This window comes from Sphaeramia orbicularis, chromosome 3, assembly GCF_902148855.1.
Source record: "Sphaeramia orbicularis chromosome 3, fSphaOr1.1, whole genome shotgun sequence".
Lineage (NCBI taxonomy): Eukaryota > Metazoa > Chordata > Actinopteri > Kurtiformes > Apogonidae > Sphaeramia > Sphaeramia orbicularis.
Genome location: NC_043959.1, coordinates 46,924,455 through 46,938,975, shown reverse-complemented (window position 1 = coordinate 46,938,975; position 14,521 = coordinate 46,924,455). Strand labels below are relative to the sequence as shown.

The 14,521-nt window shown below is 37.6% G+C and overlaps 2 protein-coding genes across 6 annotated transcripts; both read right to left on the bottom strand.

Moving 5' to 3' along the window:
- Positions 1-324: 324 nt before the first annotated feature.
- LOC115412741 (uncharacterized) lies at positions 325-6,356 on the bottom strand. Of its 4 annotated transcripts, none has more exons than XM_030125393.1 (6): positions 6,156-6,356; positions 5,737-6,031; positions 4,588-4,959; positions 3,839-4,270; positions 2,526-2,885; positions 325-1,877 (listed from the first exon to the last, which is right to left on the bottom strand). In XM_030125393.1, the coding sequence occupies exons 2-6, from the start codon at positions 6,002-6,004 to the stop codon at positions 1,534-1,536; spliced, it is 1,776 nt and encodes a 591-aa protein (XP_029981253.1). In that variant the 5' UTR covers positions 6,005-6,031; positions 6,156-6,356; the 3' UTR covers positions 325-1,533. The 4 variants fall into 4 exon arrangements, with proteins under 4 accessions (XP_029981253.1, XP_029981246.1, XP_029981262.1 ...); XM_030125386.1 differs by having other exon boundaries at positions 6,176-6,356; XM_030125402.1 differs by having other exon boundaries at positions 6,181-6,356.
- Positions 6,357-7,435: 1,079 nt separating this feature from the next.
- Positions 7,436-14,020, bottom strand: gfod2 (glucose-fructose oxidoreductase domain containing 2). 2 transcript variants are annotated; one of them, XM_030125423.1, is made up of 3 exons: positions 13,901-14,020; positions 11,588-11,933; positions 7,436-10,713 (listed from the first exon to the last, which is right to left on the bottom strand). In XM_030125423.1, the coding sequence occupies exons 2-3, from the start codon at positions 11,838-11,840 to the stop codon at positions 9,812-9,814; spliced, it is 1,155 nt and encodes a 384-aa protein (XP_029981283.1). In that variant the 5' UTR covers positions 11,841-11,933; positions 13,901-14,020; the 3' UTR covers positions 7,436-9,811. The 2 variants fall into 2 exon arrangements, with proteins under 2 accessions (XP_029981283.1, XP_029981289.1); XM_030125429.1 differs by having other exon boundaries at positions 13,897-14,007.
- Between the last annotated feature and the right edge of the window lie 501 nt (positions 14,021-14,521).

Genomic DNA, 14,521 nt, shown 5'->3' with positions numbered 1-14,521 from the left:
CATATCACATGTTACAGTTTTACGACTAAAAATTAATAATTGTATCAGAATTTTAGTCTACCATGCAACCCTTAAATTAATGTTTGTTTTCGAGGCTTTAATTGAATTAATACTCTGCCTGAAAGACCATACTCAGGGAAAAAAATTCTACAGTACACAGGCGTGGTACTGTTCTCTAATGGTGAACTATTTATCTTGACACAATCTAAGATAATAACAATATTAAAATGGTTTTAATTCACTTTGCGGTACAGTAGCTTTTTAAAAACAAACAAACAAACAAACAAAAAGATACTGCCCTCAAACAAATGAGATTATGTTCCAGTCAGTAAGTTCATTTAATTTGGTATTTACATCTGAAAAAATACATCAGTAGCATTATTTATAACTATTTAAGCTAAATTAGACCTAATTTAACCTAACATCCAGCTGAGGTTTTTGTCACCATGTGTAAACAAGAATTCCACAGCTTTATTTAAAAACAAAGAAATAAACAATACATTAATTGACGAATAAAACTGTTCACTACAAAGGACATTCATTGAAATACAAATATATAAATAACTAAAAATGTATCTGGCAAAAAATGTCATGTCATGTCAAGGACATTTTTTTCATCCATAAAAAGCAGAAACCTGTACTATCCTGGGTCTCAGGGGGTTAATTTACATAATCCTCCCTAACATCTTGCCTTGTCTTTCTCTGTTAATATCCAAACAGAATTAAAAAATTGGAGTCGATCTATTTATTGATAATTATTCTTTCCTTAGGCATATTCACTTACATACAGTTACCATTTCAAAATACCATTTATATGTTATACAGGGTTCGTGCACATTTTTCAAGGTCAAATTCAAGCACTTCTTGAGCACTTCTAAGGATCATTTTAAAATTTTTCCAGCACAGCAACTTATTGCTGGGGTAAAATACATATTTCAGGAATACATATACTCATAACAATTTTTTTCACTTTTTTTCATCACAATGATGTACATTGTATTATACCATTAAACATCCAATATGTTTCATATTGCAAAAAGTTTAGAAATTAAAGGAGAACACAAAGTTTTATCTGAAAAAAGGGAAGCCACTTGGCGTTCTTCAGGCACACTCGAACCGGGCCAAAGATTAAGATAAAAATGTACCTAGAGTCGACCTGAGAGCACCCACTAATTTTCTTTTTTGACAGTTTTATCTCTCAGAATGTATCACCTCTCTGTAAGTAGCTTTAGCTTACCATCTAACCTGGCATAGTTAATATTAAAAATGAATAAACAAATCACATCACAGTTATAATTGCAAGCACTTTCAAGCACTTAAATTTCAAGTACTTTTCAGACCTTGAAAACACAACATTGAAACTGAAGCATTTTCAAGGATTTCAAGCACCCGTATGAACCCTAATTATACCATTTCAAGCCCTGACAGTAACTGATGTAACAAAAGTGTACAGTTTCATGTGTCTTAATTGTAACAAGCTAAGCCAGTTGTGTAAATACATTTTCTACTGGCAGTATATAAACTTTATTACATTTAGTCACAGAATACTGGGGCCTGATGTTCACTGGTAATCAAGAGAGCCTGTTCTCTTTCCTGTCGAAACTCTTCCCACTTCTTCTGTAACTCCTCCTTTTCTCTCTGCAGCTCTTCTCTTTGTCTGTTCAAATCTCTGGCCTCCTCCTCCTGTGTTCTCCTTAGTGACTGTATATTCTCCATCTCTGCAGCTGCCTCTCTTTCATTTATCGCACGAAGCTTGTGTAGGATCTCCCTCTGCTGCTCCAAAGCGCGTAATTCCTCCCTTTGTGCTCTCCTCAGAGATTCAATTAGATCCTGCTCAGTCCTGAAAACATGCGTCTCCCTGTCAAATGCACTGGAAACTTTGCATTTGGAAAAAGAGAAAAACAGAAGGGAGCATGTATAATCTCATTACAGCCATAGATACAGATGGATCATTGAATATGATCCAAGATGCACTTTTTTTTTTTTTTTTTACAATAACTGAGAAAACTCATTGATGACAACATTGCAACATAAGAGTCAAGTTTATAACTTGACGAGTCTGAATAAAATAAGATATGCTCTATCTGGAGGGCCGGTATTATTCATCTGTTTAAAGGCATCCAGTCTGATTGGTATCGTCTGTGGGTAAAATGATCATTTGACTACAGTGAATTTCTTTTAGCTATACTACGACTACTCAGGACTGTAACAACTAATTCTGCTCATTTCTTAATTGACAAAAATTTCTTTCTTATAGAATTTTTTTGCTCTTAATACTATCTTCCTTAAATCTTAATAAACTGAACAGTAGCACAAAAAAACTCATATTTAATTTTACCTAAGACCCATAAATAGTGTATGATACCTGCATGACTCAAGATGGTGACCTATTCTTCTTCGTTAGATTTTAATCAGTTGGCTTTAAATTAAAAAAGACTTTGCTGCATAAACTGAGACACTAATTTAGTATATTCTGAAAGGTGACTTTGAAAAGGACAGACCTGATCTAAGTTACCAATGCTTACCTGATGTTTCTCTCCACTCTGCTGCTCCATTGGTCTCTGGAGGTGGAAATACGTCACCATTAGCATGTGAGACCTGTGATGAGTAGGCTAGAGCTGGCTTATTTTTCTGAGCCAGTAACTGAGAAAACACCTCTGGGTGTTTTTTAGATACGTGTCTGTGCAGGTTGCTGGTGCCTTTATCAGGACACTTAATTTTTCTCAAGCAAATTTGGCACTGAGAGGCTTTGAAACCCTCTAAGCGTCGAAAATATTTCCAAATCAAACTCCGTGCCCGTGATGACACATGGGCAAAACGAATCTCTTCATCTGGTGTTTGTTCTTCTGATCCTCCTTGTGCAGCTGGGAAATTGCTATTGATTGCTGAATAAATAATAAAATCAAAGTTTTAATCAGAAGAGAGTCAAATAAAACTGGCAAACACATTTCAGAAAAAAGCACCATTTGTGTTTGGAAAATGATTTTAAAGTCTATTTGTGATCAAAACACTTCATGATTTTTTTTTGCTATTTAACATATTTTAAATAAGCATAATTATTTCAGCATTGTATGAAAAATGTCTACTGCACTTGCTCAAATGAATTTAACCTTTTCATGCATGGCGTCCACATTTGTGGACACAGTTTAAGCTCATTTTCCAAAGGGTTATAAAGGCAATATTCACCAAACCACATGGGTTTCCTCTCTATAGACCCTAAGCAATACAAGGAAAAGAAGTGTCATCTTAGTTTTAGAATTTTGACTGCTCTGTGATCTCATAAAGTTATCCTCCTAAGACCCATCTATGGGTTTTCTGTCCACATTTGTAGACAGGAGTCATATCTTTATACAAAAACCCCCCCAAAACAAACAAAAAACAGCTGTCCACCACAATGGACATTCCATAAAAAATTTTGAAAATGTGTCTGAAAAAAATATTGCATTGTGATGTTTCCATTATAGGCAGTTATTTAATTAAAAAAAGCCAAAACTCAAATATTAAATATCTTCTTAATAAAGCCGTATTTTAAAAAAAGAGTTCAAAATGCATTTCAACTTTAGCTTAATTTTGAGTAATAAAATCAATCTAAAAAAAAAAATCTTGATCATTTTTTTCATAATTCATGCATGAAAAGGTTAAGTTAAGCTGAAGTTAATAAATAAACACTTAAATTCACTTCAAATTCAACCAGCTAATGCAACAGATATAATCAAACTCTGAAATAGGACCCAGTCAAATCATCTGAGGTCTAACAAAGTGTAATATAAGGCCTTTGTGGAGCTGTATTTGTAATACATGTATTCTGCAGGAATAATAAACACAAATGGAGGATTACCTGCAGTTTCTTCCTCCTCAACTGCTTCATCAGTCTCTGGTGGGGAAGGTGTGTCACCATTAGCCACTGGGACCTGTAATGAGTTGCAGGGTACTGACTTGTCTCTCAGGGATGCTAATTCAGAAGACACCTCTGGGTGTTTTGTAGATATGTGGCGATGCAGGTTGCTTGTGGTGCCCCCTTCAGGACATCGTATTTTTTTCATGCAAATGTGACATTGAGCCACAGCCAAATCTCTTTGGCGTCTGAAGTATTTCCAAATCAAACTCTGAGGACGCGATGTACGACGGAGGACCTTTTCATGTGGAGGGTTTTCTCCTGAAGCTCCTTGTGCAGCTTCAATGCCATTCACAGCTGAAACAATCTCAGCTTCATTCACTCTAGGAACAGGGTCAGTGCCTCCATCCTCCAGGTCCCCTTCCACTGAAAGAACTAAATTCAAGGGTTTAGACATGATTACTTCAAAAGCATGTAACAATGACTTTTAATATCTGACAGCTTCAGCAAATAAACTCTGAAACACAAAATTCCCCCCTTATACCATAAGTCAGGTTCTTCGCAAGTAATACTATGCTCCTCAAGTCTTAATAAAAATTTAATAGTAAAAATAGTAAATTATTTCACTTAAGTTTTAAACAGTTGGCTTTAAATAAAAAAAAGCTTTGTTGCATAGACTGAGAGATTGATTTTGTAGATGATGGAAGGTGACTTTGAAAAGGACAGACTTGATCTAAGTTACCAATGCTTACCTGTTATTTCTCTCCAGTCTGCTGCTCCAACAGTCTGTAAAGGCGTAGATGTGTCACTATTTGGATGTGATGAGTTGGACAGTGCTGGATTCTTCCTCTGGGCCAGTAGTTGAGAAAACACCTCTGGGTGTGATTTAGATATGTGTCGATGCAGGTTGCTGGTGCTTCCGCCATCAGGACACTTTATTTTCTTCAAGCAAATGTGGCATTGAGCAATAGACAAACATTTGAAACGTTTGAAGTAGTTCCAAATAATGCTCCGTGGACGGGATGCACTGTGGGGAACAGGCATCTTATTATATGGTTTCCGTGTAATAGCAGAATCAACCTCAGCTTCATTTATTGTAGGTTCACCCTCCAGGACAACTTCCACTGAAAGAAATAAATTCAAGTTTAGACATGATTACTTCAAAAGCATATAAAAATAACTTCGAACATATTTGTTTGTGTTTAACCAAGAGCATTAGAGAAGTTACTCTGACATTTAAAAAACAGACAGCCTGCACATTTAACTCATTAGTAACACTTGTTTTTGTGACAAAATCAGCCAGGTAAACAGATAAAATGCTTCAGCTCCATTGGCTAAATAGGGTTTAATAAACATTCCAGTCAATAACCAGTCATCTTATTGAGTTATATTACAGAAATAATGATCTCTTTCTTCTGGATTTGGACTGTTTTAGGTTTGTGATTATTGTAATAAGCATACATGTTTATTCCTCATCTTATTAAATTTCATCAAGAAAACAGTTAAGTATGTGCAGGACTAAATGCTACTATAGGCACAAGTGAGTATTAAGTGTGACTTCCACTTGCACATCTTCAACTATCTTAGGTGGATGGCTTTTAATCTTGTGTCACCTTGTGGTATATTACATGATGCTTCCTTAAGTTCTTCCTTCCTTTAACTTTGGCTGTCTTATTTTTTTTTCTCTGTCGAAATGATAATACACAGCTTCTGCGATATTTACATTTTTTTCTGAAATTTCTATTTCATTGCAGTGTACATATTTATATGTGTCTAATGATGGAGAGGCTGAAGTATGCAAATGTAGGGTCATCAGAGCCTGGTGGCCTGATGCTTTTGCACAGAGCTGTGCCTCAACATTAATACTAACATCCACTGATGGACACAATATGTAACCATACCAGAGCAGAACTCTTGACCGTCCTCGTTCATTTCTTGCTGTCTTTCGCTGTTAAAAGTACTAAAATCCCATTCATTCGTGTCTTTCTCAAGTGAGTTGGGGAAGTAGTCGGGATGCACGATACGCAGATGTCTGAGCATAGTGGAGGTGGTCCCCTTCTTCCCTTTGAGCTCGGCCCCGCAGAGCAGGCACTGGACGGCCAACGTTGTGTTCCCCTCCACATCCGTAGGCTTAAAATACTCCCACACCACACTTCTTTTACGGCCCATGGTGAAGGAAAAGATTTGGAGATAGCCCTGCGGACACAGTGAGTCATGAAGTCAATACACACCCCTGGTAATGTCACATAAACGGGTCGTTTTCATCTGTTCACAGGGGTTAACTGAACCAAAGATAATCGTAAACCGCCATGTTTGTTACATAAAAAAACGCTCAATAACTTGACTTGTCGGTGGATGTAGTTGTCTGAAACCCGTCCTGGAGATGTGCACCGCGATTCTTCTGAGAATCCAAGTTCAATTTGATTCCACCTGAGTCAATTCAGTAGAAAGATTCGTTCAGTGAATCGCTCAGCTCCGTTTGCTTTTCTTTTGCTCCAGAGTCCCGTCTACCGGAAGTAGAGTCTGTCTGTAACGGAAGTACTGTCTGTATGAACGTCTACATGAACCCATGTAATGTGTTAGAAAGCTGCCCAAGTCTGACCAGTGGTTTAACTCAGCAAAAGATGTTACAAAAGAAGTGTATGGTAACAAAAAAAACCAAGATTAAATATGACAACTGTTTTAATCATTTTGACCATCACTTATGTATTACACATAAGTCCTAAAATCTTTAGGAAAAGCCTGTAATTTTATTTTAGATGATGTATTCCCCTGTAGTGTCATGTGATTTGACATAGGTTATCCCTCCATCCCACTGATTACACATACAGGGAGCAGATGAAAAAACTGATGTAATATACAATTAACAAGTTCAAAGACATTTTCATCTTTGGTCCAGAGCACATGTTGTTCATTTATTCCCCACACAACTAAAATACTGAATCAATATTTCTACTAGGTCATGATCTTAGTTCAGTTGTACCTTTCTATTGCAATGCTTGACAAATGTTCTTTGCAGTCAGTAATCCTGGGCCCATGTGGTTCTATCATCTATAGATGAATGATTGTTCTTTTTGTGAAATTCATCCAGATTCCTTGAATCTTTTTTTTTATGTTCTACACTATAAAACATTAGAATCCCTTCTTATCTTTGAGGAACATTGTTTCATTGTATCTGTTGCAGTAATTTCACAAACTGGTAATCCATGTCCTGTCTGTACTGCTGAAGGACTAGACCTCATATGGATAAATGTTTTAAATCTGGTTCATTATTTCAACACTTAATTAACTCTAAATTCTGTCAAGTTTTTCTTGATTGTATTGCTGTCTGAATGAGAGGAATCAATGTGTATTTGTAAATGAAATGAGGCTGACCAAACATAACATGAAATGTGTCTACAATGAAATACCATGTCTGCTTTCAGCCTCCATTATCAACCTTTCTAATTCAGCAGTGTATACATAATAAACAGATACTGCCATGCTCTAACCACAGACAGCGTTTAAAGAACAGTACATTAACAGCCTTTCTAAAAATAAATATTTGACTTTTAATCAATAGGGAGTTACTTCAGAAAAAGTATGACGCAAAACAGGGGATGAGGACAGCTGTATTTATTAAAGGAAATACCTGTCAAACTGATGAACAGTAAAATTTCCCAACTTAGATATAACACCAGCCCCTCCCCCCGCAAAACAATTATTAATTTTTTTTAAACACAAACTCACAGATTGAAAATGCCAACTATGAACAAACTGTGACAAAAATAAATACACAAAGTTTTCCTTACTCAGACATATGTTAAACTCATTTTGCAGTGATCAGGCTGGGACAAGCATCACACTGCATATTAAATATGCGGTATTCTATTAGTTATCAGTGCAAACAAAACACCTGCTAACAATGTGATAACTCTGCTGGAATGTATTTCAAATAGTGACAGGTCAAAGGACATTCTGCAGGCAGATGATGTGATGCACATTATAAAGACATCTAATGTAAACTTTAGCTGTTTTTGTAAAGCACTGCTGTGATAGTGTGAGGTAAGTGTGAATATACGCATCTGTGGAGGAGCAGCAGAAGCCTGACTCAGCATTAGGGGTAGTAATGTTATTTCAGATATTCAGCAGATCTGAGTTGCAGTGAGTGACTACAATAACTGTAAACTTTTCAATGCTTCTGATCTCTGTGTCTGAGTACAGAGATAAGAGATAGAGGCACGCACCTAGGAGAGGCTCACACGTGTAAAATCCAGTGCTTTTACTCAAAGGAAAGTTCATTCAGATTCAAGGGTGAGTACATCAGCCTGTTCAGAGTGAAGGATTACAGAGTTTTCCAAAAAGAAATAGCTTTGGATGCAATAACGGCATGAAATAAAGTGTTGTAAATCATAAAATTACTTAAATTTAGTTAAACACAACTTTGTTTTTATTTTAAACTTGTTTCGTTGTCAAAGACCCCCAGGATTTGTACCTAACAATTTGATTCTGAATAATCATTATTTTCCCATTTTTCTATAAATTCTTCTTTCTGAAAGGTAGTGGTTCAACACTACGTTCACTGTCATAGAGTCTTTAATTTAAAGAGTCACTGACTGTTTTAAAGAAAAAAAAATATTAAAATATATGTAAAAAACCCTTTTCTACTATTTCATTCATCGCTGCATCTTAATACTGCTCAATAACCAGCTTCTATCACTTTCTTAATGTCGTCATTAGTCTTCTTTTGGGTGACTCAATGTTAATGATAATATGAGCACATGCATGCTGGAATCTTCTTTTTCCACAGTGGAAACATCTAATCTTCGTAATATTTCATTACAACAAACATGAATGTGAGCTCACTGTCATTGCTCCTTGTCAACCATTTACATTCCCTTTCTGAAGCCTACAGGAAGTAAATGATAATAAATTAAAAGCTGACTAGACCAGTTTTCATGTTGCGAGTTGAGCATTTCAAAAGGCTATGTTACACATTCGACCTTGCATTGTCGGTTTTCAACATAGCTCATTCTGACTCTTCTCCTTTTTACATTGACATTTACACATAACACACAACAAAAACTCAAAACCACCCTAAACACAGCTTCATTATTCTCATCGGAAGTTGGATAGAGATTGAGCGCCACTATTGTAAGGTTATTTGAATTTATCATGAAACCAATTTGTTAGTCAAATCGTTCCCATGTGTTATGTTTTCCGTTTATTCACATTCCTGTTTGATGTAAACATTCCCTTTATGAATAAGGTGCGACTGCCTTTGGGAATAAATTAAAACCAAAATACTAATATAGCATACACCACCACAAATGTTAAATACAACAGGAAGTAAAATCCATCATTAATGTCCACCTGTACATTTAGCTTCAAACAGACATAATGTGTGGCACTAAGCTGTTCAACAAGATAAATTATGAGCTGCTAATGATACCAAAATCAGTAAAACCGTGCTTTAAAAACTGAGGTGTACATAAAATACAGCAATTTTTATTTAACTCTAACTCAAGTACAAGAGTAAAGTTTTAATCGGACTCTCAGATGAATAGTGAATTTTTGATGACATTATGCATTTTTCTAAAAATACAGTAATAAGCTGCTTCAATAGGATGTGCGCTACAGTATGAGCAGACACCGAAAAGCTATTATAAGTCCTCAGAAGTCCTCTTTTCCTGTATTTGACGTTGAGGTGGCGTTTTAATGACAGGTGAACTTTTCTGGCCATAAAGTTCCTTCAAAGGAATTTGTGCCATGTCCACTTCCCTGTCGACAATGAGAATAATGGAGCTGTTAACAAATGTGTAGTGTATGACTACATATATTCATAACTGGGAAATCACAAACAATTGCAATAGTTAGACTTTCTAAACCAAAATATAACAGAAGGTGAAAATGCAGAGTAGTTGCAGAAAATGTCAAAAGCCTGAGCAGTTGAGTTAATTCGTTGGAGGCTGTAGTCGTTGCACTGGATGTTGGTGTTTAGTTCTTATTTCTCTGCAGAGCCTCACACAGGTTGTGGTTGGGGTCTGGCTCCTGACTCATGATTTCCACACACTCCCATTCTCCACTGGAGCTGGACCGCTTCACCGCCTCTACCACTGTCTGCACATACAAGCCATCCTCAAATGTTGGTGCCATGGCAACAGGTCCACGTGCCCACGACCTGCGCTCCTCATGAGCCTGAAAAGACTGTCTCAATGCTTTAACCATGGAGCTCAGCCCGCGAAGGTGAGGGAGGGGCATTTCCTTCACCTCTGGTCCAACCCATCCACTGTCTCCTAGCAAGAGCTCCTCACCTTTACTTCCATTACGTTGGCCGTACAGCTCTGTTCCCCTGGCGACCAGTCTCCCAGCAGATCCGACTACCATAACCTCATGCACAAATGACCCTGGCATGTTAAAGTTTAGAGTCACAGTGCAGCACACCCCACCTGAGCTGGACCCACTGCCTCCCATTAACATTTGAAAAAAGCAAAAATCGTCGCTGGTGACACGGCGAATTCCCCGAATCAAACCATTTTGCTGCACAAATGTCCGCAGTAAGCCATGAACACGATGGGCTCGAGCACCAGTCAAGTAACTCAGCAGGTCGATAATGGCTGAGCCGACAGTGTGCAGACCGCCTCCTCCCATCAGCTCCTCACAGGTCCAGCCATACGATTCATCCAGGAGGCTGGGCCCGTACACTCGGACATCGCACACCTGCAGCTCACCGACGTATCCTTCCACCAGCAGCTTCCGCATTGCAACAAAAGCTGGGAGGAAACGCAGGGTATTACCCATAATGCTGAGCAACTGTGGGTAATACCTAGCTGCAGTCACCATCTTGAATGAATCCACTGCAGTGGCAGCTTTCTCACACACAACATTTTTTCCTATACCTGCAGATAGATGGTAAAAACAAGGATCATTATGTTGAAACAGCTAAATAAAAGCAAATCAAGGTACTAGAATTTTAATTTTAAAAACATTCATCTGTTTAGCTCTATTTCACATTACAGTACCAACAAAAGTCTGAAGTCATCCTCTAGTCATAGATGAATACAGTGCCATTATATTCATGTTAATAGTACTTCATCTGCTTTCCAAGATCTGTACAAATTCACATACTTCCAACCATGATTTTAAAGTTTAGGGAAGGTTTTGTGTTTCAACTGTGGAAGAACAAATCACAGTTCAGGTTCTGTACTTTGGTATGAAAGAAGAAGTGACATCCTTCATTGGTTCTGTGGTCTGGGGCCTGTTTTCTGTCTCCTATCTACTGCCAGCTATTGAGCAAAGGCACAAAAATGCTCCAAAATCTAATATATATATAACAAAAACAAAAACAAGTGAACATTCTCCACTAACCATATGTTTACACAGATGCAGACCAGAGTTTTTAAATATAGAGATAAGGCAGCCTTCACTGCCCCTTCTTATGGCGACAGGGATAAATCCACTCAGGAAGTCACAACTAAAACAGGAAACTGAGGTCAACACTCAGGAATTCCATTATATCCAGTACATTAAGTTTATAGACCTGCTCCCCTCTTACACTGACATGTGTTGTTATAGTTTACAATGAAATGCTATTATATTTGCTTTGTGAAGGTGTTAAGCAGTAGTTCACATCAAGGGAAAAAAAAAAACTACGTTCGTAAACATATTTTGGGAACCAAGGAAAGAGCAAACTAAAAAAGTGAATAGAAGTATGGCTGGCATATTGTACTTTATTGAGGGAGTCTGAATTCATACATGTTTACAAAATCTCACCCAGTGCTTTGACAGCAATCTGCCTTGTCATTGAAGGTGGAATATAGATGCAAACGAGATCAACCTCTTGATGTAGCAGGACATCATCAGATCGGCTGGTGTGAAACGGGATGCCAAGCTCTTTTGCCAAACATCCCGCTTCCTCTTCACTTCGTCCCCAGAGTGCGTGGACATCGAAGCCCTCAGCTTTCAACAAAGGGACCAGCACTCGGGCTGTGCTACCTGTGCCAAATACACCAACTCCTGGCAGCATGATGGTGCCTTACGTCAGAACCATGGCCAACCTCTCCAGCATTCTACTGTCTCTCCAGGCCTTTACTGCTGCCTGGAAACATGGAAAGCTAACCTACAGACAGAAAATAACAGTGTATTATACAGTAGAATTCACTGGAAGACCATTAAGAATATTATTATATTAATTATGATAAAACAATAAAATATTAAGAACATTACAATATTGTTTTAGGATTTAATATTGTCACAGACTTCTGGGTTTTTAATTACCATAGCCATTACTTCTGCTCATAAATAAATAACCTAAAGGTGAAATTTACAGTGTAGGAACCATCTTCAGTTTATTCTCATTTATGTTCCAGGCATCACTCCTTCAGAGTTGCATGTTGGTTATGCAAGGGAACATAGCTTCAGGTGCTGCTTAATAGTGAAGAGGCATATGCTGCTTTGACAATACAACCATGCAATGCATGGTTTATTTTGTTCTGTTTTGCATGTTTTTCTGTGTTATACATTGTGTGAACACTTCTGTAGCTCAGCAAATGGTGAGTTTGAACTATCATTCCATAAAAATGAACTTTGGTCATGGACACATTGGGCTTAGTACATGTCATTACAAATAGCACAACAGCAGCCCCTCAGTGGCTTTTTAAATAGAGTAAATAGTCACTAGAGAAAGAGTCGCTGATGAAATAACAATTGTTAAATACTCAGGACTGAAAAAAACATTTACTGAACTGCTCTCTTTGATTATAAATAAACATATATTACATCAATAACTTGTGGGTGAGAGACTCATCTTACACAATGCATCAATTTATTTCTAGCTCTAGTGACTCTAGTGTCAATAATGGACAAACCTTCTGTTGAGGTCTGGACTGGTTTTTCTTATCAGCGGTCTCTGACAGCTACGTATTGTGTCCTGCCACATAGTTAACATGCCATTCCTCAGACGATCCACACCCACCACTGGTCTACGTCATCTCTTTGTAGCAAGTGAGATTCATGAGTGATCTCATCCAAATTACACACAAACTCTGTGTTATGTATGGACATCATTCTTGGGTAATATTTACCGAATTGAATTAAAGTTATCCAGTCAAAGATGAAATAATATTATAATGAAGGCTAAGCTCAAAAGCACTCCTGCCTTTTAACCTCCTGATGTCATAGTTAAGCTTTATGAGGTGTGGGCATGTCAAAAATTCTATAGGACTTCTGTCAGTCGACATGTGTGTTGTGAATTGGGAGCACCTGCATGTGAGGATTTGGGTGGACTTGCAAGAGCACTGACCCACAGTATGAGCAACTCTTTCACAAGAAGCACAACATGGGAACTAATAGCCTACTTGACAAAAATAGTCTATGTATGACCAGCTATCAGCTGCTTGAAATTTTTAAATTATGGAAAAAGAGGTAATGTAAAAATTAGGTAGTGGATAATAGAAGCTGCTGGCTTGTTTGTCTTGGTCCTCAGTACAAAAACATGACTGTTCAACCACAGATAACGTGTCAGTGCACCTGCCTACCTTACCAGATATGTTAAAATTAATTGGGTCTTACATTACTACTATATCACACCTGCTATTAAAAAGTTTAGCTGAACATTAATTCACCAGTGTGACAGCAGCAGCTGAAATCAGACACACTCTAAAATAAACTGACAGGCTGTGTTCGCTGGTCACCTAACAAAGCTAGCATTATGCCATGACCACGGCAACTGTGACTGCCGAGATGGGAAGATAGTAACATTATTAATTGGCCTTCGTTTTATACCTCAACCTAACGGGACCTGCTACATTTCACTTAAATATCGGGGAGAATTTATCAATTAGCTTTAGCTCTTAAACATTCAGCCTTTCGCTATACAGTAAGGTTTCGATTATATTAACTAGCATGTTCATCGGCTAACATTAGCCGGAGGCTACACAGCAGAAAAGCGATTTCTTAGCTTAGCTCCCAATAAAAGCAACATACGCAACTGTTTTCCAGACTTTATTTCTAAAGCTACTACCTGGGACGGTCGTAAAAGCTGCATTTGAAAATAAAGCGTAGCAAAATGAAAAGTTATCCACCTACTGTATTTGTACAGAACCCAGGGCGTCGGTAGGTGATCCGCCGGGCGCTGCCCAGTTGCTAATGGTAACTTCAGTAGCAACGGCCGAGCTGTGGGTGTAACCAGAGACGACAGACACGACGAGATGAACCACCACTGCAAAATTAAACACACACACATACAGAGAGAGAGAGAGGTGGAAACATGGCGTCTGCCCGCTGAGGGACCACCAACTGATGTAATGCTTTCATCACAAAATATATATAGCTCAAGAACATTTCAGATGAATTGTACAGTATATTTATGTCTTTATTTTTATTGAAGGACTACTGGATTGTTGCTCTAGTTTAAATCAGTTTAACATTTGTCCAGCAACCACTTTTTGTTTAGTTAATTTGCAAATGACATATAATAAGTTGCAGGAGAGGTTAAAAACAAGAGATGACTTATGTAAAAACCTCCCCTTAAAAATAATCATGTAAAAATCAGAGATACTAGGCCAAATACAATCATCAAGAAAAGATTCAAGAAGTTTATTGTCATTTACACAGGAGTACTGAGCATTGAAATTCTTAATTTGCGAGTTCCCTTCACATGACAAATGTAAACAGTTGAGCTAAATTAAAACGAAATGAAAGAAGTAA

What these genes read in the sequence shown, in the direction of transcription:
- LOC115412741 (XM_030125393.1), bottom strand. Translation starts at nt 6,004, where the DNA reads ATGGGCCGTAAAAGAAGTGTGGTGTGGGAGTATTTTAAGCCTACGGAT. An exon ending in CGGTCAAGAGTTCTGCTCTG is followed by an intron (nt 4,960 to 5,736) that starts GTATGGTTACAT and finishes TATTTCTTTCAG; the next exon opens with TGGAAGTTGTCCTGGAGGGT. An exon ending in AGAGTGGAGAGAAACATCAG is followed by an intron (nt 1,878 to 2,525) that starts GTAAGCATTGGT and finishes CCAAATGCAAAG; the next exon opens with TTTCCAGTGCATTTGACAGG.
- gfod2 (XM_030125423.1), bottom strand. Translation starts at nt 11,840, where the DNA reads ATGCTGCCAGGAGTTGGTGTATTTGGCACAGGTAGCACAGCCCGAGTG. An exon ending in GATTGCTGTCAAAGCACTGG is followed by an intron (nt 10,714 to 11,587) that starts GTGAGATTTTGT and finishes ATCTATCTGCAG; the next exon opens with GTATAGGAAAAAATGTTGTG.